The sequence below is a fragment of the Camelina sativa genome, chromosome 15 (genome assembly GCF_030686135.1).
Source record: "Camelina sativa cultivar CO46 ecotype springtype chromosome 15, ASM3068613v1".
Lineage (NCBI taxonomy): Eukaryota > Viridiplantae > Streptophyta > Magnoliopsida > Brassicales > Brassicaceae > Camelina > Camelina sativa.
In genome coordinates, this window is record NC_141894.1 from 30,384,547 (window position 1) to 30,412,359 (window position 27,813).

The following is a 27,813-nucleotide window of genomic DNA, read 5'->3' on the forward strand; positions in this document are numbered from 1 at the left end:
GCTTTCCTCATGCGCAGCTCAAAACTAGTTTGTTGTAGAATTTTGACAACTTCGGCGATAATTTACGGCACAGTATCGCATTAATAGGTGAACAAGAGATTCTTTATTTAGAATTTGAATAAATTTAATTTCTCTAATAGAATCAATTAACATAAATACATGGAAGAGATTCTTTCACCTTTCTCCCTGTTTCACTCAAAAGAAACCACAGATTATCAGTCGGATAGAGTCAAACAAAAACTAACATCAATTGATGAATTAAGATTTTTAATCCAAGTGACAATACAATGTAATAATATATATATATATATATGTATATATAATAAATCTTATATCTAAAAAAGTTTATTATTTTCATAAGCTTGTTATAATATAAAAGTAATATCAAAGTAATTTTAGTACTAAATATTTATATAATTTTAATTTTAAAAACTAGAAAAAAATTGGGCCACAAATGTTTTTTTTTTTCTTTAAATCCAAGTGACAATACAAATTCATAAACAATAACAACATATCATTGCTTCCTTCCATCCAACTCTTCGAATTTTTTCCTAAGGAGCTGATGAAAGGATTGATCTTCTTGAATCTTGTGTGGTTCACAAAGTAATCTAACAAATCTGAGATTTAGCAAATTTCAACAAATAAACGAAAATCAGAAATTGTGGTCACATGAACTCAAAAAAATGAAATAAAAATTTCACAAATATCTGTACAAAAATTGTTTATTCTGTTTGAAGAATGTTAGTCATTCTTGCTCTATATTCATATTTTTGGCTTCATATCATTTATTTTGTTCACATCTATCATTTACAATAGTTTGTTGTCTGTTACTTTTTAGATTTTCTTATATCTTTACCAATACTTTGTTTTTAGACAAAAAAAATGGGAAGAGGAGTTTGATCATTAGATCAAATTAAAACTTGAGAGCATACAAGCTATGCTTCCATATTAGATGTTGATGTGAGTTTGTGACAAGGTGGATACATTTATATAGAATTTGAATAAACCTAATTACTATAATATAATAAATTAACATAAATACCAATATATATTCACATTTTATCATTAAGGTGATGTAGAAAATCTTTTCAATTGTTTTGGTGTTGGTAAAGGACTGCTCTTTGGTGAAAGGATACATGGAAATGAACCAGATCCCCAAAGCATATTACAACCCTCCAAACCAGTACTTTTGGAAATTAGGATCATGGCATCCTTGCCATCAAGGTTATTGATGTAAGAGAAACCACAATGTCTTTTGAAGAGTAAGGTTTTTATATATATGTATATACAAATCTGTCTTTTTCATTATTTTTTTAATAAAACAAATCATTATTTATGCAATAAAGAAAAATCATTGTTTTCGTTATTTTGTAATTATTTTATTTTGGTAACACTATTAAATTTTAAATAGAATAATGTAGTTTCTTAAAGAGTTTTAATTATAATTTTTAAAAAAATTATTTACGGTGCCTCGTAAATCCATAGAAGGAATATAATTTATTTTTGTGAAAAAAATATATAATTATTCTTGAAAATGTCGCAAATCCATAGCAATTCTTGCAAGATATTTACTAGATATATTTTGCGAGAGATATGTTACGAAAGATTTTCTTCGCAAATTTTGCAAAGGATTTGCAAGATTTGTAATTTGCGAGAAGCGAATTGCGAGTGGTTGTCTTTTCTCGCAAATCCATTACCACAGGCTATTTGCAAGGTAATTGCTATGAAACCTTCCCTTGCAAATATCTTGTTTTCTTGTAGTGTATCATCATATATTATTAAATTATAAAAAGTCAATATCTTATTATTTTTTTGAACGAAAGAATTCAATATCTAATCATTATGATTATTTTGGTATTTATTTTTTGATAAAAAATTTCAAATATTTGAAGAATTATTGGAATTTTAAAATAGGAGATAGATTTTTGTTTTTCAGAAATTTAAATTGGTTAAGAAATTTAAAATTGTTTATTTTTAAGATTATTGTGATAATTAATTTTTAAATATACATAAATAGTCATAAAAATTTTAAAATTGGAAAATAGGTTTTGCATTTCAAAAAACTAAATAGATGAATAAGTTTTTAATTCTTTGTGAAATGTAATTAACTTTTAATAATTAAATATGTTATAAATACAATAATTAAATAAATAAATATTTTCTGGTTTTAATAGATGATTAAGTTTTTTATTTACTAAAACTAATAGAAAGAATCATCACCGTATATAGTTTAGTGGCACATTTTATAAATCGAAAGACTTGTTTTTGTAAATATGTTTATCTTGAGGATGGTTAACTGCAATCAAATCTCCAAATCGCTCTGGCGACGTCAGCATTTTCAACAAAATGATTCCTATTAAAATATAAAGGATTTGTAAAAGATTTTTTTTTATTATAAAACTTTTATATTATACAATTTTTAATTAATCAACTTTAGGAGATGTTTGAATTTGGATTTTATATTAGATTTTAAATTGATATATGTGATATCAAATTTGTAGGTTTTTATTTTAATTAGTGGTAGATATATATATATCTTATTATATAAAGTTGAGTTTTGAAAGTTAGTCATTAACAAGATTTTGACATGTGTCAAGTTATCAATCTCAGATTTTGACATGTGTAAAAGTCAATATTTAATAGAAAGAAATTGATTACAGCAAAAATAAAATATTTTATTTTAAAAATATTAGTAATGTAAAAAGATAATTATCAAAAATTACAGAATTTATAAAAAAAATACTAAGTTTTTTAAAAGAATTATAAGTTTATATATATATTAGTCATTAACAAGATTTTGACATGTGTCAAGTTATCAATCTGAGATTTTGACATGTGTTAAAGTCAATATTTAATAGGAAGGAATTGATTACAACAAAAATAAAATATTTTGTTTTAAAAAATATTAATAATGTAAGAAGATAATTATCAAAAATTACAGAATTTATTAAAAAGTACAAAGTTTTTTAAAAATATTATAAGGAGATTTTTTATATATATATATATATATTTCATAAATTTCAAATTTATAATATTATTTACTTATTTTGAATATTAAGTTATTAATTCTACAAAAAAATATAGAAAAAGGAATTAAGAAAAATATACAGTTTTTAATTAATTCTAAATTTTGTAAATACTCACTTCTATATAAACATAGATCGTCTTATATTTAAATAATTTATTCAAAACACTGTTTTTAACTTTGTTTAATCGGAAAAATGTTTTTAATGGGAAGGTAAATTTTTCTTATTTTTTAAAACCAAAATTTTCTCCTACTTTCTTCTTTTTCATTTGGAAATAGGTAGATTAATATGTTGATCCAAAAAAATATCAATATATGCGTCTTCCTTTCCTAATACAGTATTTTAAAATTTATTGTAGTATTTTTAGATTTTTTTATTTAATTTATATTTTCATCTTTGAATTATTTGGGATTCATATATTACCATGCTTATAATTTTCTATTGTTTCTTTAATTATGCCAAATTAATTTTCTTCTAATTTCACAATTTTGATTGGTTGGTCATAAACTTTTTTTTGTTTTGCCAAACATAATTGTTACAATTACTCATTCAATCCCAAAGGTAGATAACGAGTATAAACCTAATTGATAGATAAAATAGGCTAATCAAACACAAGCATACAACAAACATAGATAAATAGATTGGAAAAACATAAATCATTGTTGATAGATCCATAGGAGCTCAAAGACTCTGACACCCTGGTTTGCGGAAAGGTTTAAAAGAATTGATTTGGCCGTATGTCACCAAAATGCACTTATTTTTTTGGTCAAGGGTCCTGAGAACACTTTATGATGGGTGACCTTTCTAGAAGTGATTGTCGGAACTGTGCAAGTAAGCACAAAATACAGGAAAATATCATTTGTTGATTTGTAGGGTCAGTAAACAAGTTTTTAAAGCCTCCCAGACATAACAAACCGGCCATCAAATATGGGTGGGTCCACGGGTCGGGAATAGATGTAGGGCCCACTTAGGAAGGTGGACCCATGGATTGAGAGTGGACATGGGCTCACTAAGCAAGGTGGCGATTGAGGCGTTACAGAGACAAGCTACATCATGATGTGTCAAAAACACTTCCACGAATACATTGGGAAATTTAATATTTGTTACTATCAAAAGATTTTGTGACGTTAGAAAAAGATTTTTACTTTTATTGGTTGTCGGAGCAATCCATTTTGAGATAGCAAAACATTTTCTCTCCACACAGGAGGAAGGCAGAGCCGAGGTTCTCTTTATGGTGGAGAAGGCTGGACACAAGGTTATCTCCCAAGGAAGGAAGGAGGCAGAGCCAAGGTTCTCTTTATGGTGGAGAAGGCCGGACACAAGGTTATCTCCCAAGGAAGGAAGGTGGAGGAGGTTGGACGCAAGGTTATCTCCCCAATGGAGGAAGGTGGAGGAGGTTGGACGCAAGGTTATCTCCATTGTAGAGGAGGTTGGACGCAAGGTTCTCTCTATAAGGGATGAGTGCGGAGCCGAGATTTTCTCCATGGTGGTCATACATTATTGTGATGATACATCATTGATTAATATATTATATAATATATTTTTTATTCAAAAATTTTTTTGAGCCAACAATTTAAGTAATTAAAAAATTATGCAGAAGTGAAAGTAAAATAGTTGGAATGTGTTCATATAGACATTTTCTAGCTGGTGATAAAGAATATATTTGTAACATAGAGTATATTTTGGTGTAAAAAATACAATTTTAATAGTAACATACATAAAAGATTTGTAAATAGATATAAATCAGTGTATCATAACAAAAATAAAATTTATAAATAACATACAACAAATTTTAATATATTTTTGTTAAATTTAATTTAATTTATAAAACTTTAAGCCCGCACATCGAGCGGGTCTTCATCTAATATATATATATATATATATATATATATATTTGTGATTAAGGCAGATTGATAGATATGATTGATTAGTAAAGGTCTTTTAAGATCTTTACGTATTAGAAGTTTGCAGAGTATTATAATTATTTTGTTTTGTGCCTCAGTATAAATATTACATCCATAACCTAAAACCCTAAAATCCATAACATCCAAAACCTAAAACCCTAGTAACTATAGAAGGATCTTCTCAAAGAAGATATTATAAATATATTATAGAGATTTGTGTATATCTTATGTGATTCTATTAGTTAGATAATTATATTAATTCATTCCCTATATAAATGTGTATCTCTATGTACAATCATTCTCATGAGAGTCAATATACTATTTCCTAAACACTAAGGTGTTCTTCTCTCATCAATATCTTACATGGTATCAGAGCAGGTTTGCTCCTGATCAAGTTTGATCGTTAATTCTTTTTATTTTCTGTTAAGCCAAGTGCTTCCTCAATTCAAGTTCATCATGAACCTCTGAATCTAAGCTATCAAGCTTCTTTTTATTCAAGTCTATCATCACAGACCTCAGAATCAAGCCATAGTGCTTCCACATTCAAGTTCATCATGAACCTTTGAATCTAAGCTTTCGAGCTTCTCTTTATTCCAGATCTCTCATCATAGATCTCTGAATCTAATCTAAGCCAAGTGCTTTTCTTTTTACTTTGTTTTAAAAAAAAAAAACGTTTTCATTATTCAAACTTTTTATGAATCACTTAATCAAGCCATAGTGCTTCTTTAAATTATTTAAAAAAAAAAGAAAAAAAAAACATCTTATTTTCCCGTTTTCAGCCATCTATGCTTCTTCAAAATTTTATTTGTTACATTTCAATTCATTTTTTTTTTTAAAAAAACTGTTTTTGTCGTTTTATCAAGCTATAGTATTCTTTCTATTTATTTAAAAAAAAAAAATCTCTCAATTTATATTTTCGTTCACTTTATATAAAAAAAAAGGAAAAAAAAAAAGAAACAAAAAGGAAAAAGAAAAAAATCAGATCTCCTTCTCTAACCATCGTTGATGCCAGCCACCTCAACATCACCGGATCAACACTTCGACTTGTCAATCTCAAGCCGTTATTTCCGCTTTGCTTCATCACCCCTTGAGCTTGAGGGGACGTATAGAAAGATCTTCTCAAAGAAGATATTATAAATATATTATAGAGATTTGTGTATATCTTATGTGATTCTATTAGTTAGATAATTATATTAATTCATTCCCTATATAAATGTGTATCTCTATGTGCAATCATTCTCATGAGAGTCAATATACTATTTCCTAAACACTAAGGTGTTCTTCTCTCATCAATATCTTACAGTAACCACCGTCGTTGCTTGGTATGGACGCCAGAGTAGAGCAGCCACCGCAGAAGAAAAGGAAGAAGAAGACAACAATTCCTCCTCTGTCGTTTTCATCACTTCCCGATGATATTGTTTTGAACTGTTTGGCTCGCATCTCCAGATGTCACTACCGTTCCCTCTCTTTAGTCTCCAAGAGCATCCGCTCTCTCATCTACTCACCAGAGCTCTACCAGTCTCGTTCTTTGATCGGAAACACAGAGCCTTTCCTCTACCTTTGCCAACACTCGCACCCTTATGATCGCTTGTTCCTTCTTGATCAGAACCTAGTTACTGATGGCAATATTAAGGATGAGCGAAGCTTATCACCGATAACACCCTCTTCTTCTGCTCCATCCATGTCAACCACTGTAGTCGTTGGTTTCGAAATCTACCAAATGGGCGGAACCATCAACAACCAGCCGTCCTCGGCCGTTCGCGTGTTTGACTGTCGTACATACGTGGCGTGATGCTCCTAACATGACAGTGGCAAGGAAACGCGCCAACTCTGCTTTTATGGACGGCAAGATATATGTCATTGGAGGAACAGTTGAGTCATCATCCTCCCTGACTTGGGCTGAGGTTTTTGACCTAAAGACTCAGACTTGGAAGCCTTTGCCTAGACCTGCTAATGATTACGCTCGTAAAGTTGAGATTCGTAGAGGAAAATTATATGTTAGAAGTAAGCTTAAAGAGTATTTATATGATTCAAAGGATGGGAGATGGAAGGAGCTTCTAAAGTTGGGTAAGTTTGGACATTGTTGCGTTATAGAAGATATAAAGTTTGGTGTACATCATGACGGTAAGGTCGGTTGGTATGACTCAGAGCGTAGAAAATGGTCCATGGTTAAGGGTTTGGAAGATCATCGTTTTCGCTATCCTACCATTCGGTTAGCTAACTATGGTGGGAAACTCATAATTGTATGGGACTACCGCCCACCGCCACGGTACGTTACAGTGAAGAGGACGAAGGGCTGTATTAGGCGTACTTTTCGCTGCGAAAGAAAGCGTATTGTTTCCTACCAAACAAAGCGTATTCGCTGTGAGGTGATAAGGTTCGAGAAGCGCATTGGCTTTTCTGGATTACAAATTTGGGGGAAGATTGAACGGTCAAATGTTGTGCTTAGAGTCCCCGATTCATTTAAGGTCTTCAGCTGTATCATCCTTTGAACAAAGGATAAAGAGTCTCACCTCAACTTGGATTCGAGTACAGAAAACTTTTCATGAAAAATGCAAGCTTGTTTCTCTTCTTAAGAATGGTGTTCTGTGATGTGAAGCCACTTTAAATGTTACTAGCTTAACTTTTCTGTATTAATCTTGAGACTTTGTTTGCCAATGAATAAGAATTTGCCTATCTTATCTTTTTTACCATTACTATCTTTTTGAAATCTTTTTTAACAGTACTATCCTTGATTATTAATATTAAATCTTGAAAGACATGGCTCGTCAAGGAAGATATATCTTCCATTCCCAAAAATACTTCACACAAATATACCTTTTTTCTTCTTCTTTTTGAATCTATATCCCATGTAACTTTTCTGGTCATGAATGATCAATCTTTGTCTAGCTAACTTTTGAATTTTCACTGGGAAAAGATCAGACCAGCCAAGGAGCTAGAAAGTGAAAGTACTTTTGATTGGTATCAAATGAAGTGATACTTTTTTTTGTTGGTAAACAATGTCAGAACTATATAGGCATGTATATATAATGTCCAGATCTTAGTTGTAATATCTCAGACAGCTACCATTCAAGATTGGTGTAAAACCTCAATAAAGCATACCAAATTATATGGACTTTCATCAGTATTTTGATTCTTGATTAAACAGAGAAAATGAAAAGAAATGCCTTGAAACATTTAAGTTCCAGTAAGGTCTTTAAATTATCTTACACGGCAAATTATCTTACTCAGGAAATGTTTCCACTAACACTAAGTATACATATAATTATATATTCGTACTATGTTCCAACCGCTATTCCACCTGCTGGTTGCTTAAACGTTACCTTTCACCTCAAGCAAGAATCAAACCGAAGTATATAATCTCAAATTCTTTAAAAGTATGGTGTAGATTTCAAATTTTTAATAATATTTAAGGTATACAATCAAATTACTCCTTAAATAATTTATGTACCTGATTGGTCTTGAGCTTAAGCACAAAAAGGATCAATACAGCTTATGTATGTAACAAACATTAGTCTTGGAACTTAAAAGGGTTGTTTAGTAACCAAAATGGTTCTCCAGTTTTTCAATTTTTTTTTTGTTTCCATTTCACTTTTGTACAATTCAATCTCTTACAAAATAAACAATATCTCCTTTCTTCATAGTCACACACAGTTGCAATTTTCTGGCAAAAAGAAAAAAGAAAATAAAAAACTCAGATGGATGACATCATTTACCTCGGCTGAGGAACCATTCCTGAGTCAAAATCAATAGAGACCATGTTTGTTGACTCTTCAGGACTAATGTCGCTGGAACCACCACCAATAGCCCTTGCTTTGTTTACACTATCCTTCAGCTCAGCCACCACTTGACTCATTGTCGGCCTATTAGCAGAGCTTTGAGATGCACAAGCCATTGCTACTTCCGTAATCTTCCAGGCCACGCCAGCATCGAACCTATCCTCTAGCCTCGGGTCCACGATGCTTCTGATGTCCCCTTTGGACAATAACAATCCGACCCAGTTGCTTATGTGTCTGTTTTCTGGTGTTCTTGAATGTGTAAATACAGGCTGACCAGTGACTACCTGTAGAACAACCATCCCAAAACTGTATACATCACTCTTCTCGCTTAGTTGCTGTGTTGCATGGTACCTTCATCACAAACAAAAAACAAAAAAAAAACGAATCAGAAACCATAAAACACTAAAACATAGTAAACACACACAAATAAAGACGTCAACAAATTTAAAAGTTAGAGCATGCAAAAAGCTTTACTCAGGGTCGAGATAACCAATAGTCCCAGCCACAGCAGTTGAGACCTGGCTGCCACCTTCCAATGCAACGCTTCTAGATAACCCAAAGTCAGCGATTTTGGCCTGGAGCTTTTCGTTAAGCAGAATATTAGCTGGTTTCACATCTCTTTGAACTATGGGAGGCTTGCAGCCATTGTGAAGATACTCGAGCCCTAGGTTTATTTCAGACAAACCAAAACAATTATTAACACATTCTTTGGTGCAAGTATTTTCGAGAAATGTTTTGCGCAAACCTTGTGCTGCATCCAGTGATATTTGTAACCTCTCCTCCCAGCTCAGTATACTCGAGTTTTTCCCTTGACTATATACAAAACACATTAAGAAATGTGTTTCCCTGCTTGAACTGATAGGAACTGATCAAAAGTGCAAGAGACTAACCAGACAAATAGTCTCCCAAAGTTCCATTAGCCATGTACTCATAAATCAGTGCCATATGCTTGTCTTCATTGCAGTATCCGATAAGAACATTTAGGTTCTTGTGATGAACTCTCAAGAGAAGTTCGACCTGACGGGTAAGCAAGTATATAAATATCTTCTATTTGTCCACCACACACACTTGAAAAAGCCTAATCTTTAAATATTTAATGCACAAGAGAGTAGACCTCTGCTCGAAACTCTTTGTACCCTTGAGAAGACGATTCAGATAGCATTTTGACTGCAACTTGGTTTCCATTCAAGACTCCATAGTACACTTTTCCAAACCCTCCTTGACCAAGAACTCTCTGGAAATTTTTTGTTACTCCAACAACTTCTGAATATTTGTAGTATCGCTTTGTTGAGTCCAAGGGACCAGTCTTGACACCAGTGGTACCTATAAAGAACTCAATTCTAAGTTAATTTTTGCTACAAGAAATCGCAGCTACCAGGGTAAGCACTTTGAGGAGTTTGTTCATAATTTACCACTTTGATATTTCTTCCTGAACAGCCAGAACAAAGCTAATGCGGCTAAAAGAACAAGCAATCCTGCTAGGGATGCTACTAATGGAATGATATATCCAGTCTTCTCTTCCTTCTTATTTGTATTTTGACACGAAGCAGACACGCAAGCTTCTGGTTTGTCTATCTTCTTCGTTGTATTTATCCCGTCAAGTCTTAGGATCAAAATGTGGAACATAATGAAAACATAAACCATAAGCCAAATCATTTCTGTAGCAGTCAATAAAGAAACAAACCTTAGCAAGAGCGATCCGTCATTTGATCGTTCCAGTAGTTTTATTGGAAAGGGGCCTGTGAACTGGTTTCCCTCTAAGTTTCTGCAGATAATTTAAGATGAACTCAAACATATATTTCCAAGTTATGGATGATACCATTGGTCCAATAACCTACAGCTCAAGTTAGCATAACTTACAACTCCTTCAAATCTGGTAAATCGGCAAGAAACTCGGGTACGTTTCCTGTTAAACTGTTGTTTGACAGGTCCCTAAAATGAAAATATTTGTGACATCAGCTAAGACTCTACAACTATGTGTGCACAAAAGAATGCATCAGTTTCTTAACTGCATTGAACCAAAAATACCGACAGTTTCTGTAACGATGTAAGGTTGGAGAAGGCTGGATCTATTTGTCCAGTCAGGCCACTGAAGGTAAGGTTCCTGCAGATCACAAGTTTATATAACTTTTTAGAACAGAGATGAGAGATTCTATATATAATAGAAAAAATAGAAAGCAGGAAATATGAAAATATATACTTACACCGAAACGATTTTTGGAGACTCATTGTCGAGGTAGCTACAGCTAATACCGGGCCAGGGATAGCCTAATGGAGCACATGGATCTCCCAGCCAATTCTTCTTCACTCCATACTTGGACTTGATATTCATAATGGCATCAACTGAAATCAAGAAAAACATGGTAAGATGAAAGAGGGCCAAGTTATTATCTCAGAAATGAAACCATACCATCATGCTGATCAGTAGGTAACTGAAGAAACTCGTTGATGCGATAGATCTCCATGGCGTTAATGCTGGGTGGAAACGTCGAATTAGCAGTTCTCAGAAGAGAAAACTCGTGTTTAGGTCCTGTGACAGGATCCTTGGTGAAAAGTGTGTCTGTATATAAGAAGCGAGGACTGAAGGCATTGAAGAGTTTTGTCTTGTTCCAAAACACAGAGAACTCTCTCTTTGGGATTCCTTTAAACTGTGGCAATGGAGTTGGCAAGTTATTCTCTGTCTCATTACGTGGGAAATCCAGGCGAACTTCAGCAAAGTGCATGTACACATAAAACTTCCACGTTGGATCAAGTGGTTTCCATGACAGAACAATGTCTAGGCTCTCGTTCCATGGTGTTGAAGCAGTGCTCATGACAACGTTAGCAGGCTGGAAATCGTTGTTCATGTTTGAATCTATTGGGGAGGACGTGTTGAGTACTGCATGATTTGAGAACCTTAGAGGCATCCATATACGGTCATACACATCATCTTTGTACCTGCATTATACGAAAACAGAGAGGTTAAGTAAGCAAACAGAGAGATGGGTACTCATATAACAGGAGGACATCATCATCACACCTGATAGGAAGAAGGCCGTAAGCCCCCAAATCCAGTCTTTGATACAACATAAGCGAATCATAAGGAGTCTCATATGTATCGTTCTTCAGAAGCCTGAGTTCTAACACGGACAGGAACGGAGTTCCTTTTTCTTTATCAACAAGACACACATGAATATGGTCAGAACGTAACGTGTGGATGATCTCTTTCGTACTTATCATAGTTGCATTATCTATTTTAACAGAATCCCAGAGATTGACTCCAAGATAAAGATCAAACTCGGGTGCTTTCCCAAGGTTATCGTAGTTACCATACATGAAACGGGTTCTGATCAAATACTTGAAGCCTTTCCCTCGTGTAGGCTTCACCTCATAGCAGTTTCTCTTTCCTTCAGGAAAACTCCTTAAACTGTAGAACTGTTTCTCAAGAGAATTTATCTGAAACTCAGGACCGATGCTATGGTTTGTCCCAGACTCGACAAACGCTGCATCTGAAATGTACTTTATGTTTGTTGTCTCGTCATTGTAGCTTGAATCTTCCGGTATACCACAATCTATACTGACAAAACCTGTAAAAAAACACATACACACACACATGAAAGCCTTATTCAATATCTTAAGGATGGAACTAAAAACCAAACCATTGTCCACCTGATTGGTCTTGAGCAGAAACAAGAACAACGACAAGAACAAAGATTGTGAATGAAACTAGAGGAAGAAAGTTGAAATGCCCCATCAGTCACAATTCTCAATCAATTTCTCATAGATTCAAATTATATATGCAAACACTTGTTTATTCAGTCATTCAATAGACATGTTGCCTACCTTCGATCTTAAAGCATATACTATAACCCAAAAGGGCATTTTGTGATTTTATGAGAGTTTCTTTGATATAATGTCAACACTAATTACAAAAGTGTGTATTATATTCACAACAATTTCCAAGTAGGTTTTTTATTTAATTATTTTCTATTATCAAACAAAAGTCTCCAGGTTGGGTTATGCGTAAGATTTAAGAAATCGGTAGTGAAGATCATTCCTCTTCTACGTTTTAACATGCCTTAGAAGATTCTTGAGCTATTTGAACCTATCGTAATTAGTGGATTATCTCGTAAAGGGCAACATGGATTCTAATTCTTGAAAATTGTTACTTACCATCAGGATAAGTTAGAAACCAGCGGTATTGCCATTGATCAGCCTCGTCTCCAGATTGTCAAAGATTCCGTTAGTTCTGAATCATATAATACAGTCATACAGAGATGTGATTTCATCACAGAAGCCAAACCTGAGGACATAGACATCATCTTCGTTACGTGTTACTAAAGAAATCACCTTCTGCTTATATATCGTCGTCTTCTCTCCTGTCTCCCGTCTCAGACTCAGAGTGACGATGAATCATGGCCACTATATTACCATGTTCAAGCTTGTACAATCGTCTCTTCATCATCATATTCACCGATCCAAAACCCTAAATTTCGAACTCAAACCTAGACAGTCACTGATCAAGGACAAAATCGAAATAAAAAAATGTCAACTCTGTTTTGGGGGAATGAAACAAACAATACACGAAATTGGGAAATTTAGGAATTAGCTAAAATTAAAACCCGTCTGCTAAAAAAAGCCGTTACGGAAACTAACGTTTTTTTTAACCAACAAACATATAAACCCTACAGTAACTTCAAAACCAAAGCTTCAAGAAGAGAAAATGAAAAGAAAAATACCAAACATCAGGAAAGTCAACCACGAGGTGGTGGGCTAGTGGTTCTAGTCTTGGTGGAAGAGGCGCCATGTTGGTCTAGGCCAGGGATCGATTCTCCCCAAGCGCAAGAATTGCTCAGCTTTATCTCTTTGGCCACATGGGTATGGACCCATTGCTTACGGCCCATTTGCATAACCGATGGAGGGGACCTATTCGTGGAATGCTCTTCCTCCAGAGATTAGTCTCGGACCCTTCCATAAGTCTAGGGATTTACTCTCTGAGTTAACAAAAAAAAAAAAACATCAAGAAAGTTTTCGTATAAAAAAGTTTGCAAAGTATTTTTCTTTTATTATTTTTTTTTTAGTTTATTTTGTTTACATCCAAAACCTAAACCTCCTTGGCTAGTAACTCTCTCAGTTACATGATTTTAACGGCCAGTTCTATCACTACTTTCAATGGAGGGTTGTTATTTTTAGGTTCTTATAACTTTTAACAATAATTTTTGTAATTTTTAAAATAAGATTATTTATAAGGTTAACTAAAATTATCTATCTCCCATAATAAAATTATAAGTGGGGTTCTTATTGATCAAATAATTTTATTTTAAGTAGAACTTAATTTGTTTAAATATTATGATCCAAAATGTAAATAGAACTTAAGTAGAAAAATAATTCTTATTGAGCAAAATATTGATATTTTAGCTATTGTTATGATCCAAATCGGTCAGATCCGACTTTGCAAGGAGATCCGACGATGTATCTCTTTTTCCGGAAAAAAATAATAGCAGGGAGATCTGACTTTTCAAGGAGATCAGAAAAATCGAATCATTCTCCTCTGATTGCTTCCGATTTGAGAGAAAAATCTCCTCCGATTTAGCAACAAAGAGATTCGCGAGAGAGAAGCGTCGAGAAAGGAAAAAATATATATATATATATATATATATACATATAATTACTTTTTTATATTAAAAAATTTAAACAATTATGTCGCGACATATGTCCATTAAGAGGTGGTTCTTAAACCATTTAAGAATTGGTTCTTATTATTTCTCCCATTTTAATTTATTTTTAATCATATATACCATAAAAATTTCACCTAAAAGCCCTTCATTGGAGATACTGTAACACTACCAGAATCACCTGTAAAGATCTCATGAGAAGTTTTCTTACAAAATAGACCTTATTAGAAGACGAAATGTAGGATAGTTTCTTAATGTTTTTAGTTTTTACCATTTCGATGTCTCTTCTTGTACAGCAACAACAAAGCTATAGCTATTACAAGACCAAGCACTGCCACGAACGACAGATACTGCTAATGAAATGATGAAAATGGTCAAAGGAGAGTATCAAATAATATGATGATATTATAAGGTGTTTGTAATTGCTATTTATATATTTCGTAAAATGATGTTGGTAAAAAAAACTTAGAAAAAAACTAAGAGCTAATAGCTCAACTGGTAAAGATTTTCAATAAAAGTCTAGAGATCGTTGGTTTGAGTTGGGACGAGGCTATATAACTTGTTCTGATTTCGGATATGAGGGAATTTATGGGTTTCGGACCAGAACCTCTTAATTATATGAAAAAGGAAAAATAGAACATAAAATGTAATAGATTAACTCATTAACATAATTGCGAGTCTAATTGTATGAGTGTCCTCCGAGTTGTAATTTTTCATTAGACATTTTGGCTCCTCCTATAGTTATAAAACTACAGTTCTATGTCTATACTACCAAATTTCATAATTGTATATATATATATATATATATATATATATATATATATAGTTAAATAAATTATTTACTACCTTTATAAATATTTCAAATGAACTCAACCATAGAACTTGAAAATTTATATATACACTTTGATTTTGAAATTCTCATAAAAACCAATACTAACTATTATATGTTTTCTTAGAAGATTATTAATTAGCTTATATATAAATTTAATTTTCTGAAAATATAATTAAATGTAAAATAAATTATTAAACTTGTCGATAACTATGTTTTAGGAGTTAGAACGGATGGAAGATTCAAAAAATTGGGATATCTGAGTGCACATATAGTAAATAACTAGATAATAACCCGCGCTGGTAGCGCGAAGAATTTTTTTTTATTTTATTATTTGTTAATATTATGTTTATGTTGTATCATTCATTTACATGTTATATAATAGAGTACTATTTGGTGAATTTTGATTCATATTAAACTACTAATAGGTAGGCTTGGAATCTACTACTGATACCCGTATTGGACCCGTTTTTTGGTTTGTATCCGTCCCTATCGGATATTAATTTAATTTTTGAGCGTCTCATTACCCGTCTTATTACCCGTTTTATTACCCGACTCATAAATATACGTTAATATTTTGTAGAATTTGGATTTGTTTGTTACAAAATAATAGTAGAAAATTTATTAATTCTATACATTTTATAAAATTATGTATTTAATTTACTTAAGGTCATACTCTGATTTCGACCCGTAGTTGGTACTACTATTTTGGTTTGGTGCAATATCAAATTCGTTAATTATACATTCGGTAAAGCCAAAAAAATCCAACAAAACATGTATTGACCCGTGATTTGGTATTACAAATTGATGTGATCGTGTTTAGAGATCTTAATATACCAAATTTACAAATTGAAGTTATTGGTATAACATGTTGTATATTAATTTTATAGGTGAAAATTACAATTAGGTTATGTATATTATCAATATTATACACTTAGTATTGTTTTTATAGTGAATATTGTGTATAAACAATTAAGTTTTAGCTAATTAAATAGTTTGTTATTATTTCTTAAGATTTATGAAACAATAAATAGAGTTTTATTATTTTGTAAACAAATATAAACTTTTTTTTGTTAGTTATTAGAATAATTAAAATATAATAGCATTTTCGTAATATGTCACATCAGAACTGGTTAAATTTTTAACAACATAGCTTAAATAAGTATATAGATATATTTTAAAAATATAAACAATGTTTTATCCTAATTTTAATATATATTTATTATTATTAAATGATTTAGATATGTAAATATTTAATCTTAGTTTTATAAATAAATTTAAGTTTTATAATTTTCTAAATAGTTTGTTATTGTTTCCTAAGATTTCTGAAACAATAAATAGAATTTGTTTAATTATTTTATTACATAATTTCGAAATAATTTTATTATTATTTTATTAAATAATTTTGAAATTATTTTATTAATGATTTTTTTAATCTAATAAATTAATAATTACTATTTTTTGGATAATCATTTTTAGGTTACAACAAATTAATATTAAAATTCTATTATTATATTTTGTATTAAAATACTGTGGCATTTTGTGTAATATTTTACATAGAGTAGGGTTATTTGTTTAAAGGGTTGCTTAAATAAGTATATAGATAGAAAAAATTAAAGTATAAATAGTAAATATAAAATAAGATGGTTCTGAATTTAAATTACTAGGAAAACATTGATGTGCGATAGCTTGTCAATTATATATGTCAGACTAAGTTATGGATTATCTATCTTTTTTTTTTTTGAACAACAAGAAACTTTCATTCAAACTAAAACCTCAAAAGAGGTGAGTTCATACAACATGATTTAAGATAAGCAAAGGAAAATACAGATAAGGGTTCCATGAGTTTTTCAAAGGGATTTGAAGAATCTATTGGGACAAAAGCGGATTCGTCTTTGAAGCTGGACTTCACGAAATCCTCGACCAGCTGATGGTCATAGGTAACTCTAGCGGATAACGCAATCGAGTTTGTAAGAGAGAGCTCCACAGGGGGAGCACACAGGGACCTTCTTGCCAAATACATGAGAGGGTTCAATAGCCTTGGATCAAAGTCCTTTAAGCTTTTAAAAACATACCTCATGATTCGAGATGAAGCTACAAATGGGGTTCGCAAGAGATGGGTGTCAAAACGTAACAAAGCAGGTGGGTCTTCCCTCACATGAAGCTCATGGCCATGGAGGTCAAGGAATTCCACACAAAGCCTGTAATCGGTTTGTCCCTGAAACAAAGAAACAGACCCAAGCATTCGATCTTGTGGCGGTAGGTGACATCTGGGGCCAATGGGTACAAGCAACAAAGTCACAAAGACTGTCGGCTCAAAGTCACCTTTAAAACTCAACATTGCGGAAATCCAATCAAAACTATTACCCTGGCATCGACATAAACGTTCTCCAAGCCATACAGGAGAAACCAACGTTCTGCTACCGAGGAGACCTCGTCTTGACCAAGCAGAAACAATCAGTACTAAAGATGAGCTTGACATAAAACCAATATTGCGGATCTGGGTAGGGAAGCTCTACAGCCAGAATCAAACTGTCGAAAGGGAGCTAGCAAGTTTAGACTTTCACAAAGCCATACCAAAGATAAACACGGCAGCAGGATTTCAAGATAAAGGAACCAAGACCAACTCAGCACAATCAATCCAAAGCTCAACTGGGTTCCGCCAAAGAGAGTAAAGAAAAGATTTTCGAGAGACGTTGTTGGTATAGAAAAGGAATGCACAGACCTGGGCCTTAAAATTTGATAGCATGGATAACTTCTTTTGGTAATGGGCCGAAGGATGGGTAATGGGCCTAACTGTGACCAAAGAGCCAACAGAGGGAACCCTAGTTCCTCAACGGCTGAGCAGTGGGAGGCGGTAATGTGGCGGCGCAACAACGGGTAAGAGTTCAGCCCGGATCCACTTAGCACCGGTGAGGGAGGGGGCAGCGACGATCTGAAACTCGAGGTTGTCGAGGCACAGAGGCATTCGGTGGGGAGCAGAGGTGTCCTCTTCGGTATCGTCTCCGTTTTTTGCAGCCAAGAGCACTCTAACCAAGACGCGGCAGCGCCGTATACCTTCGACGCTTTCACCGGACGGAGAGAAACTTCAGCCAAGGGAGGAAATAATTCGGATCTGAGGACTTGAAGATGCACCAAGATTATTTGTTTCAATCTAGGGTTTGGGAAAAGGGTTTGAGATGGAGAAAGGGTCATCGACGGACTCCCCCACCGTTTATCTCCGGAAAAGACTCGGAAATTGCAGCTCGGCGGTGGGGTAGATAAGGTTTGAGCGGGTTTCTTTAACCGTCGGAATGATTGAGATAAGAGCCAAAAAGGAATTAAAGGAGAGCACAACATGTAAACAGAAACAAGGAGAGATTCGAGATCCCGACGCCGGCAAGCCGAAGCTTCACCGGCGTCGGAGCAAACTAGGCTTTCTGGTTTCTCGATATTCGGGACAGAGAGAGAATATGTAGAAAGGTAACAAACTGATGAAATAAAATATAACAATGGATTATCTATCTAACTCATGATATTTCATAAGATATATATTTATTGCTATTTCTTTTTATCCTCCGCGAGTTGGTTTGCTTATTTGAATCCCAAAATAATGTCTTTGAAACAAAGCAGCAGGATGAAGTGGTCTTGGAAAAAGCAGAAGAGTTAGGCTTTCATCACACAGTTACAGTTCCACCAGATGGTTTAAGTGGGGGTCTAGCTATTTTATGGAAAAATTATGTTAATCTAGTAGTTCATTTTAAGTCTCCAAATCTTGTAGATTGTACAATATCTAGTAATGGAACAAGTTTCTTTTTTTCCTTTGTGTATGGTCACCCAAACCCGGTTTACCGGAATGATCTCTGGGAAAGATTAGAAAGATTAGCCATTACTAGACAAGGCCAACCATGGCTAATAATGGGAGATTTTAATGAACTACTAGGTAATGAGGAGAAAAGAGGGGGTCGTATACGACCTGAGGATTCTTTTGAAGACATGAGAAGAATGGTCCGACAGTGTGATTTTTCAGATTTAAAATCCGTAGGAGACAGATTCTCTTGGGCTGGTCAGCGCGGTGATCACTATGTGGTTTGTTGTTTAGATCGCAGTATGGCAACTTCTTCATGGCACACTCAGTTCCCAGCTTCAGAAACATTATTCTTGGAATTTGAGGAATCAGATCATCGTCCGTTGGTAACAAATATTGCAGAGTCAACAGAACTACGCAAAGGTTATTTTTATTATGACTCACGCCTCTACCATAAAAACGGATTCAAAGAATCAGTTCTAAAGGGCTGGAGGAGAATACAAGGAACAGGCAATGGTAGTTTGCAGTAACGCATAACTCACTGTAGACAAGAAATATCCAGATGGAAACGTCTCAACAGAGAACATGGAGAAGAACGAATAGCTTTACTACGACATGCTTTGGATAAAGCAGTGGCTACGGGTTTACCCCTATCAGAGAGAACGCGCCTTCGAAGAGAACTAAATCAAGCTTACACAGATGAGGAAATCCACTGGAAAAACAAGAGTCGCAATACATGGTTACAAGTGGGAGATAGAAACACTTCTTATTTCCATACTCAAGCTAAGGTCCGTCGTACAAGAAACAGGATCAATGCAATCCAAGATCATATGGGAGAAATAAGACGGACTGAGACTCAGATTGGCGAAGCTGCGATACAGTACTTCAACACCTTATACACTTCTCAAGCAACTTCAGAAGCAGATTATGAAAGTATATTTCAGAATTTCCAACGAACAGTTTCCACAGCTATGAACACTGATCTAACGAAAGAAGTTACAGAGCAAGAAATCAGAGATGCAGTGTTTAGTATCGGTCCACATCGAGCCCCAGGTCCAGACGGTTTCACAGGAATATTTTATCAGCAATTTTGGAACGACATAAAACAAGATGTTATCACAGAAGTCAAAAGTTTCTTCCAAGAGGAAAACACGAACTGCTTACACAACCATACCAACATTTGCTTGATACCAAAGACAGAGAGCCCAACCACAATGGCTGAGTTTCGTCCAATTGCACTCTGCAATGTGAGTTACAAGATCATCTCTAAAATCCTAGTAAACAGACTGAAGTCACATTTGGATCAGTTGGTCTCAGAGAATCAGGCAGCATTCATCCCTGGGAGAATGATCACAGATAACATAATACTGGCCCATGAAGTCCATCATGCATTAAAAGTTCGCAAGCGACAATCAAAGTCATATACATGGCAGTAAAAACAGACATTACCAAAGCATATGACCGACTTGAGTGGCTTTTCCTTGAAAAATCGATGCAACACATGGGATTTGACCAGAAATGGATCAGGTGGATCATGGCTTGTGTCTCCTCGGTTAAATACTCTGTTCTCATCAATGGCTCGCCACATGGAATGATCCAACCAAGTAGAGGTATAAGACAAGGTGACCCACTTTCACCTTATCTGTTTATCTTATGTGCGGAGGTGTTATCCCAAATGGTAAACCAAGCAGCAAACACAAGAAAGCTTCAGGGAATAAAGATAAGCAACGGAGGACCTGCAATAACGCACCTGCTCTTCGCGGATGATTCTCTATTCTTTACCTTGGCAAATGGGAAATCCTGTAATACTCTGAAAAACATCTTCTCCAAGTACGAACGAACCTCCGGACAAGCCATTAACTTGAACAAGTCATCGATCACCTTCGGAAGCAGAGTGCACCCTGATGTTAAAAGGAGAATCCGCAACAACATGGGCATTCATAATGATGGAGGAGGCAAATATTTGGGTCTCCCAGAGCAGTTCAATAAAAAGAAATCAGAGATGTTTAAATACATTGTGGAGCGAGTCAAGGAACGAACACAAGGCTGGAACAAACATCTCTTATCACCGGCTGGAAAAGAGGTACTCCTCAAATCAATTGCCCTTGCTATGCCTATCTTCTCTATGAACCTCTTTAGAGTACCAAAAGAAATATGTGAGGAAATAAATGGGATTATAGCTAAATATTGGTGGGATACAACGGAAGAAAAAAAAGGGATGCACTGGTTTGCATGGAACAGAATGAGTTTACCAAAAACAGAAGGGGGTCTAGGCTTTAGAGACTTAGAACATTTTAACACTGCTCTCCTAAGCAAACAGACTTGGCGAATCCTTCATAAGCCTCATAGCCTAGTAGCAAGGGTTCTAAAAGCTAGATATTTTGGGGATACAAATAAATTGAATGCAACAGACAAAGCAAAATCGTCCTATATTTGGAAATCAATCTTGCATGGCAGGGATCTCCTTAAGAAAGGCCTGAGATTTGTGATAGGAGATGGCACATTAATAAATCCCTGGGTAGATCCTTGGTTACCCTCAAACCCCCCTAGAGCACCTCGCCCAAAAACCTCAAATGCAGAACCTATGACGCTCGACCATCTATTCAATGAAGAAAAATCAGGTTGGAATGAAGACCTAGTCAGAGAACTAGTTCATGAGGATGATGCAGATACAGTTTTAAACCTCAAAATCAGCAGACACGCAGCAGGGGATTTATTAGGATGGCACTACACGAAGACTGGCAATCATACAGTTAGATCAGCATATTGGCTCTCAACCCATCTATCAGAACAACAACCTCAACCCCCACCAGGAGATCCTGAACTGAAAGCAGAAGTCTGGAAATGCAACTTAGCTCCAAAAATCAAACATTTCCTTTGGAGATTATTATCTGGTGCTTTATCAACGGGTGCAACAATGAAAAAGAGACATATCTCCCAATACTCCCTTTGTCGTCACTGCTGCATAGAAGAAGAAACAACAGAACATCTATTTTTTGGATGTGATTTCGCTCAATCTGTCTGGAGAGCTTCATGTATACCAAACACCAATATTTTAGATCCAACAGTCTCAGCAAGCGACAAGATACGAGATTTACTCAAGATGACGAAGATACACGATATGGAGGAAATCACCAAACAAATTCCTTTTTGGACTTTATGGCGAATCTGGAAATGCAGGAACATCTTACTTTATCAACAACGCCGAGTACCATGGAACATATGTATGAAACAAGCACAGAGGGATGCGAAAGAATGGCTCGACGCCATGACTATTGCGAAGGAATATCACTCGATTCATACAATATCCAATCCTCAACAACAAACAAGGACGAGATGGTCAAAACCTAATCATGGATGGATTAAATGCAAATACGATGGATCATTTTTAAATACCACAATCAAAGCACAATCAGGCTGGATTTTCCGAGACAAAAATGGCTTTTATGAAGGATCAGGTCAAGCAGAAGGACAATGTACCAACTCATCACTTGAAAGTGAACTCCAAGCAGCGCTATACGCCCTACAACATGCTGCGACAAAAGGTTACACAAAGGTTCACATGGAAGGCGATAACAAAGAAGCTACAGCAATTCTACAAGGCAAGAGTCCACACTTTGCTACACACAATTGGATACAAGATATCAATTTCTGGAAACACAAGTTCGAGCAGGTGAAATTCAGTTGGACCCCCAGAAACAACAACAAATGCGCGGACATACTAGCAAAATCACCTCGACGACCACATATTGATACCATTCACTATGACTTTGTCCCAAGTTTCTTAAACTCTATGTTGTTCCATGATTACATTTAAATATCAATAAAGTTTTACGTGTTAAAAAAAAAAAAAAAAATGTCTTTGAATCTTGGATTGGATGGCTGTCTCTTGTTAAACGAGCATATATTATATCTTTTATTTGAACAGTACTATATATATATGACTCGAAACCAAGAAGATGTAACCGTTGAGAGGCATCCTAGCTGGTCCATGATTCATGGAGAAGCATCCTGAAACCAAAAAGATGGTTCTGGTTGACTAGATCTTCAGATTCAACCTGAATACAAAGTTATATAAACCCGATGGCCTGCATGTTCAAACCTTTTCAGTTGGTTTTTGTGTTCATGCATGGTTATTTACTTTGAAGATTCTTTTTTTTTTGTTTTCTCCTTTTTGAAAAGTTCATATTTTGCATTCTTATCTGTCTTCTATATTGAAGGGGATTTGAATATTGTTAACTAAACCAATTCCAAGATCAATAACCCCTCTTCGATACCAGTTATATCAATTAGGAAAAAAATTAAAATAATGCCAATTTAACAGTTGACCAATTAAATTTTCGAAATTTAAAAATTTACAAACATTTCGAAACGTCACGTCGGTTACTTTTTTCTTCTTATATTAAAGAGCAATCTTAAGACATTGGAAGCCGTACGCTTTTCCTGATACCAAATGGAGGCTGAATCTAAGAAGCGTGTGAAGCGGCAGCAGCAGCAAAGAACAAAGGACTTTCATGGTAAGCAACCGATTTGAATGTTTAAACCTCTCATTTCTCTCTCGTTTTCTAAGTATATATATATGTAACCCTAATTATTTCATTGAAATCTCAAGTGAAAATGTATCTTCCGGAGGAGTTGGAAATGGAGATACTCTCTAGGGCTCCGTTGGCTTCTCTGGCACGACTACGATGGGCATCCAAAAGATGGAACGCTCTGATCAAAGATATACTTGCGAAGAAGCAGTCTCAGGTTATTATGTTGATTGGCTTCAGGGTTTGTTTAGTGAGTGTCGATCTCCATGGAATTCATAACAGCAAGGTGAAGGTAATAAGTCAATTTAGCCTAAGAGATCCTCTTTCTACTAACTCTTCAGAAGAAGTCGAGATACGTAACGTATTTCACTGCGAAGGCTTGTTACTATGCACCACCAAAGACGGTAGTAGACTTGTGGTGTGGAATCCGTGTTCACGTGAAACCATGTGGATCCAACCCAGAGATACTTACAAGACAAACGATTACTTTGCTCTCGGTAAACCTCCTGCAACAAGTACAAAATCTTGAGAGTGGATCAGCATAATAACTTGATGCCAAGCTTCCTTGAGTTCGAAATCTATGACTTTACCTCTAATTCGTGGAGGGTTGTTGGTGGGACTATAGAATGGTTTATACCACGGTGGAATGGTCGTGGTGGTGTGTCTGTGAAGGGAGATACTTACTGGCTTGCTTCTACGCAAAACAACCCACGTGAGGATTTCTTATTGAGTTTTGACTTCTCAACAGAGAGATTTGTAAGTGTGTCTCTTCCGGGTAATCATCTTTCTCATCAAGTTATCAGTTTATCAGTGACTAGAGAAGATCAGAAACTTTGTTTGCTAGCTACTCAAAGCGGTAAAGTACACGATATAGATGTATGGATCGCGACTAAGATTGATAAGACGCTAGTAAATCAGGAGAACAAAACAACGATTGAGAGACCCGTAGCTGCGTCATGGAGCAAGTTCCTATCATTGGATTTAGCCAATCTCCACCAGCGCTTTCGTTTCTTTAATGGGATAAATTTCTTGGTAGACCAGGAGAAGAAAGTTTTACTGTGTAGCTCTATGCGTGGGAGCCCAACAGCTTCTTACACGTTGTGGGAGGGGGTAAATATATACAAGTGGCTCATAATGATGCAGAGACTATATGGTCACTTGTCGTCAGTTATGTTCCAAGTTTTGTGCAAATCCAACCAACAATGTTCTTGGAGTAGGCAAAATGGAAAAGGATCAGAGCTGGTGATATATAATGGTCACACTATATTATTTATGTATTACGTTATACAACCCTTGAGATGTTATATGTGATATCATATGTATTGCTACTTTAAATATTTGTTTTCTAAAATTAGTACCAGTGTTTATCAATCTGCGATTTTTCCCTGATAATCAAATTATATATTCTGTTTATCTTCTATATAAAACCAATGTGACGACACTTACGTTTGCAATAGATCTTGAATGACCCTAAAACTTGGACATCTATATATGAGCTTCTTTTTCTTCTTCTTTCTAGGATGAGAGTAGATGTCTGGTACGCTCTAAGCTGAGAGTAGATTATGACTGTTTTGTCCCATGGCCTATAAGCCCAAAGTCAGTTGAATCTTATTGCGGATAGTCTTGTCTCATGTGTTGTGTTTATCTTCTTCTAGTTGATAAGTCTAATGGTCCTATATTTTCGGATGTAAAGTCTATCTTGTATGTAAGGTCTCATGTATAAATACTCTAGTTGGAAAATCAATAAGAAGTTAAGTTGGTTCGATATCTAATTCTACATGGTATCAGAGCAAAGATCACAAAAAAAGTTTTCTAAATTTCTTTGTTTAATTCGAAAGTTTCGATCTCTTTTTTCTTCAAGTTTCTTGCTTGCGTGACAAGTAATCATGTCTTCGTTAGAAGAAGTTTCTTCTGCAACAAAGAAGACCGATAGTCTGCAGTCAGTGACTCCGGTGGTGTCTCCTTACACTTTGTCAAGCTCCGACAATCCTGGCTCCATGATCTCGTCGGTGTTGTTGAATGGTGACAATTATAATGAATGGGCAACGGAGATGTTGAATGCACTCCAAGCAAAACGGAAGATTGGTTTCATCAACGGGACGATTCCGAAACCAGCTGGTGACGATCCCAACCTGGAGAATTGGTTGACAGTGAACTCTATGATCGTCGGGTGGATAAGAACATCAATTGAACCAAAGGTGAAAACTACGGTGACCTTTATCGCGAATGCTCATCACCTCTGGTTGGACTTGAAACAGAGGTTCTCGGTTGGAAATAAGGTTCGTATTCATCAGATCAAAAGTCAGCTCAGTTCGTGTCGACAAGAAGGACAAACTGTTGTTGATTACTATGGCAAGTTGTCAACTTTGTGGGAGGAATACCAAATTTACAAGCCTCTCACCGTCTGTTCGTGTGGACTGTGCACCTGTGGAGCTACTTCTGCGCCTGCAACAGAAAGAGAGGAAGAAAAGATTCATCAATTTGTTTTGGGACTTGATGAGTCAAGATTTGGGGGACTCTGTGCTACACTTGTTGCCATGGATCCACTTCCCTCCCTTGGTGAAGTGTACAGCAGAGTCATTCGTGAGGAACAACGCTTGTCTTCCACTCGTCTTCGTGAACAACGAGAGGAAGCAGTCGGCTTTGTCACTCGGTCAAATGCTTCTAGTGGAAGCAAACCAGAATCTGTTATGAGTAAGTCTAGATTCTCATGTTCTCATTGTGGTCGTAGTAGACATGAGAAACGAGACTGTTGGCAACTAGTCGGCTTTCCCGACTGGTGGACGGAGAGGTCTGAGAAGATCAATGCTGGTCGTGGTTTTGGTGGCCGAGGAAGAGGTCGTGGTGCTGGTTACAATGTTGGTGGTCGCGGTCGTGGTAATCCTGTTGCTGCACACGCTACTAGCTCCAACTCGTCTACTTTCCCTGAATTTACACAAGAACAGTTGAAGGCTTTCACTCAGTTCCTTCAAGAAAAATCCACCAACAACACCGCTACTGCTGATAGTTCCGACAAGTTGTCTGGTAAGATTAAATTTGGCAATGTTATTTTGGATACTGGAGCATCCCATCACATGACAGGGACTCTCTCTTTATTGACTGATGTGGTCTCTATTCCACGAAGTCCGGTTGGATTTGCTGATGGAAGTAAAACTTTTGCTGTAAGCATGGGAGCCTTTCCACTCTCCAAGGATGTCAAGTTGACAAATGTGCTTTTTGTGCCTGCACTCAACTGCACATTGATTTCTGTCTCTAAGATTCTTAAACAAACGAAGTGTCTCGCCATGTTTTCTGACACTCTATGTATCTTGCAGGACCGATTTTCGAAGACTTTGATTGGAAGAGGTGAAGAGCGTGATGGTGTGTATTACCTTACGGATGTGGCTACAACGAAGATTCATATGGCAAGTGCGGCAACTGATCCTGCTCTGTGGCATCGGCGTTTAGGGCATCCTATTTTTTCTGTTATTTCGGCTTTACCTATGCTTTCTTATTCTTCATCCTCTGTTAGCTCCTCGTCTTGTGACGTCTATTTTAGAGCTAAACAAACTCGTTCTGTTTTTCCGGATAGTCTTAATAAAACAACAGATTGTTTCTCAATGATTCATTGTGATGTTTGGGGACCGTATCGTGTTCTGTCTTCTTGTGGTGCAGTGTATTTTTTGACAATTGTTGATGATTTCTCCCGCGCAGTTTGGACTTTCCTCTTGCTTGAGAAGTCTGAAGTCCGACGTGTTCTTACAAATTTCTTGCAATATACGGAGAAACAGTTTGGTAAAGCGGTCAAGGTGGTTCGAACTGATAATGGGACAGAATTTATGTGTCTTTCTTCTCATTTTCGGACTATTGGTGTTGTTCATCAAACGTCATGTGTTGCCACGCCTCAGCAGAATGGGCGTGTTGAGAGAAAGCATAGACACATTCTCAATGTGGCTAGAGCATTGTTATTTCAGGCAAGTCTGCCTATCAAGTTTCGGGGTGAAGCTATTCTTACTGCGGCTTACCTGATCAATCTTACTCCGTCTTCTCTGCACTCTGGTCGAAGTCTGTTTGAGTTGCTTCACGGTGTAAAACCTACATATGACCAGCTTTGTGTTTTTGGCTCGGCGTGTTATGTTCATCGTGTTGGTCGAGACAGAGACAAATTTGGTCAGCGTAGTCGCTTGTGTGTTTTTGTTGGCTATTCCCCTGGCAAGAAAGGATGGAAGGTCTTTGATATCGAGAGGAATGAGTTTCTTGTGTCTCGGGATGTTATATTTCAGGAGAATGTTTTTCCTTATGCTTCTTCCGCTTCTCCGTTGT

The 27,813-nt window shown here is 35.6% G+C and overlaps 1 protein-coding gene, 1 long non-coding RNA gene and 2 pseudogenes across 3 annotated transcripts; 3 read left to right on the forward strand and 1 right to left on the reverse strand.

The window, feature by feature from the left end:
• Positions 1-3,099: 3,099 nt before the first annotated feature.
• LOC147927356 (uncharacterized) lies at positions 3,100-4,759 on the forward strand. The gene is made up of 2 exons (XR_015581455.1): positions 3,100-3,238; positions 4,231-4,759. It is a non-coding gene; the product is annotated as an uncharacterized LOC147927356 (long non-coding RNA).
• A 1,440-nt stretch (positions 4,760-6,199) lies between these two features.
• Positions 6,200-7,601, forward strand: LOC104748918 (putative F-box/kelch-repeat protein At4g35120 pseudogene; annotated as a pseudogene).
• A 1,041-nt stretch (positions 7,602-8,642) lies between these two features.
• Positions 8,643-12,442, reverse strand: LOC104748919 (putative leucine-rich repeat receptor-like protein kinase At2g19210). The gene is made up of 13 exons (XM_019236846.1): positions 12,358-12,442; positions 11,729-12,275; positions 11,120-11,646; positions 10,914-11,052; positions 10,742-10,813; positions 10,570-10,641; positions 10,390-10,474; positions 10,125-10,284; positions 9,824-10,032; positions 9,600-9,726; positions 9,455-9,517; positions 9,184-9,373; positions 8,643-9,060 (listed from the first exon to the last, which is right to left on the reverse strand). Exons 1-13 carry the CDS (start codon positions 12,440-12,442, stop codon positions 8,643-8,645), a joined length of 2,694 nt encoding a protein of 897 aa, XP_019092391.1.
• Positions 12,443-23,416: 10,974 nt separating this feature from the next.
• Positions 23,417-24,882, forward strand: LOC104748920 (putative F-box protein At4g10190; annotated as a pseudogene). Its single transcript, XR_015582897.1, has 2 exons — positions 23,417-23,496; positions 23,592-24,882. The product of XR_015582897.1 is annotated as a putative F-box protein At4g10190 (transcript).
• The last annotated feature ends 2,931 nt before the right edge of the window (positions 24,883-27,813 follow it).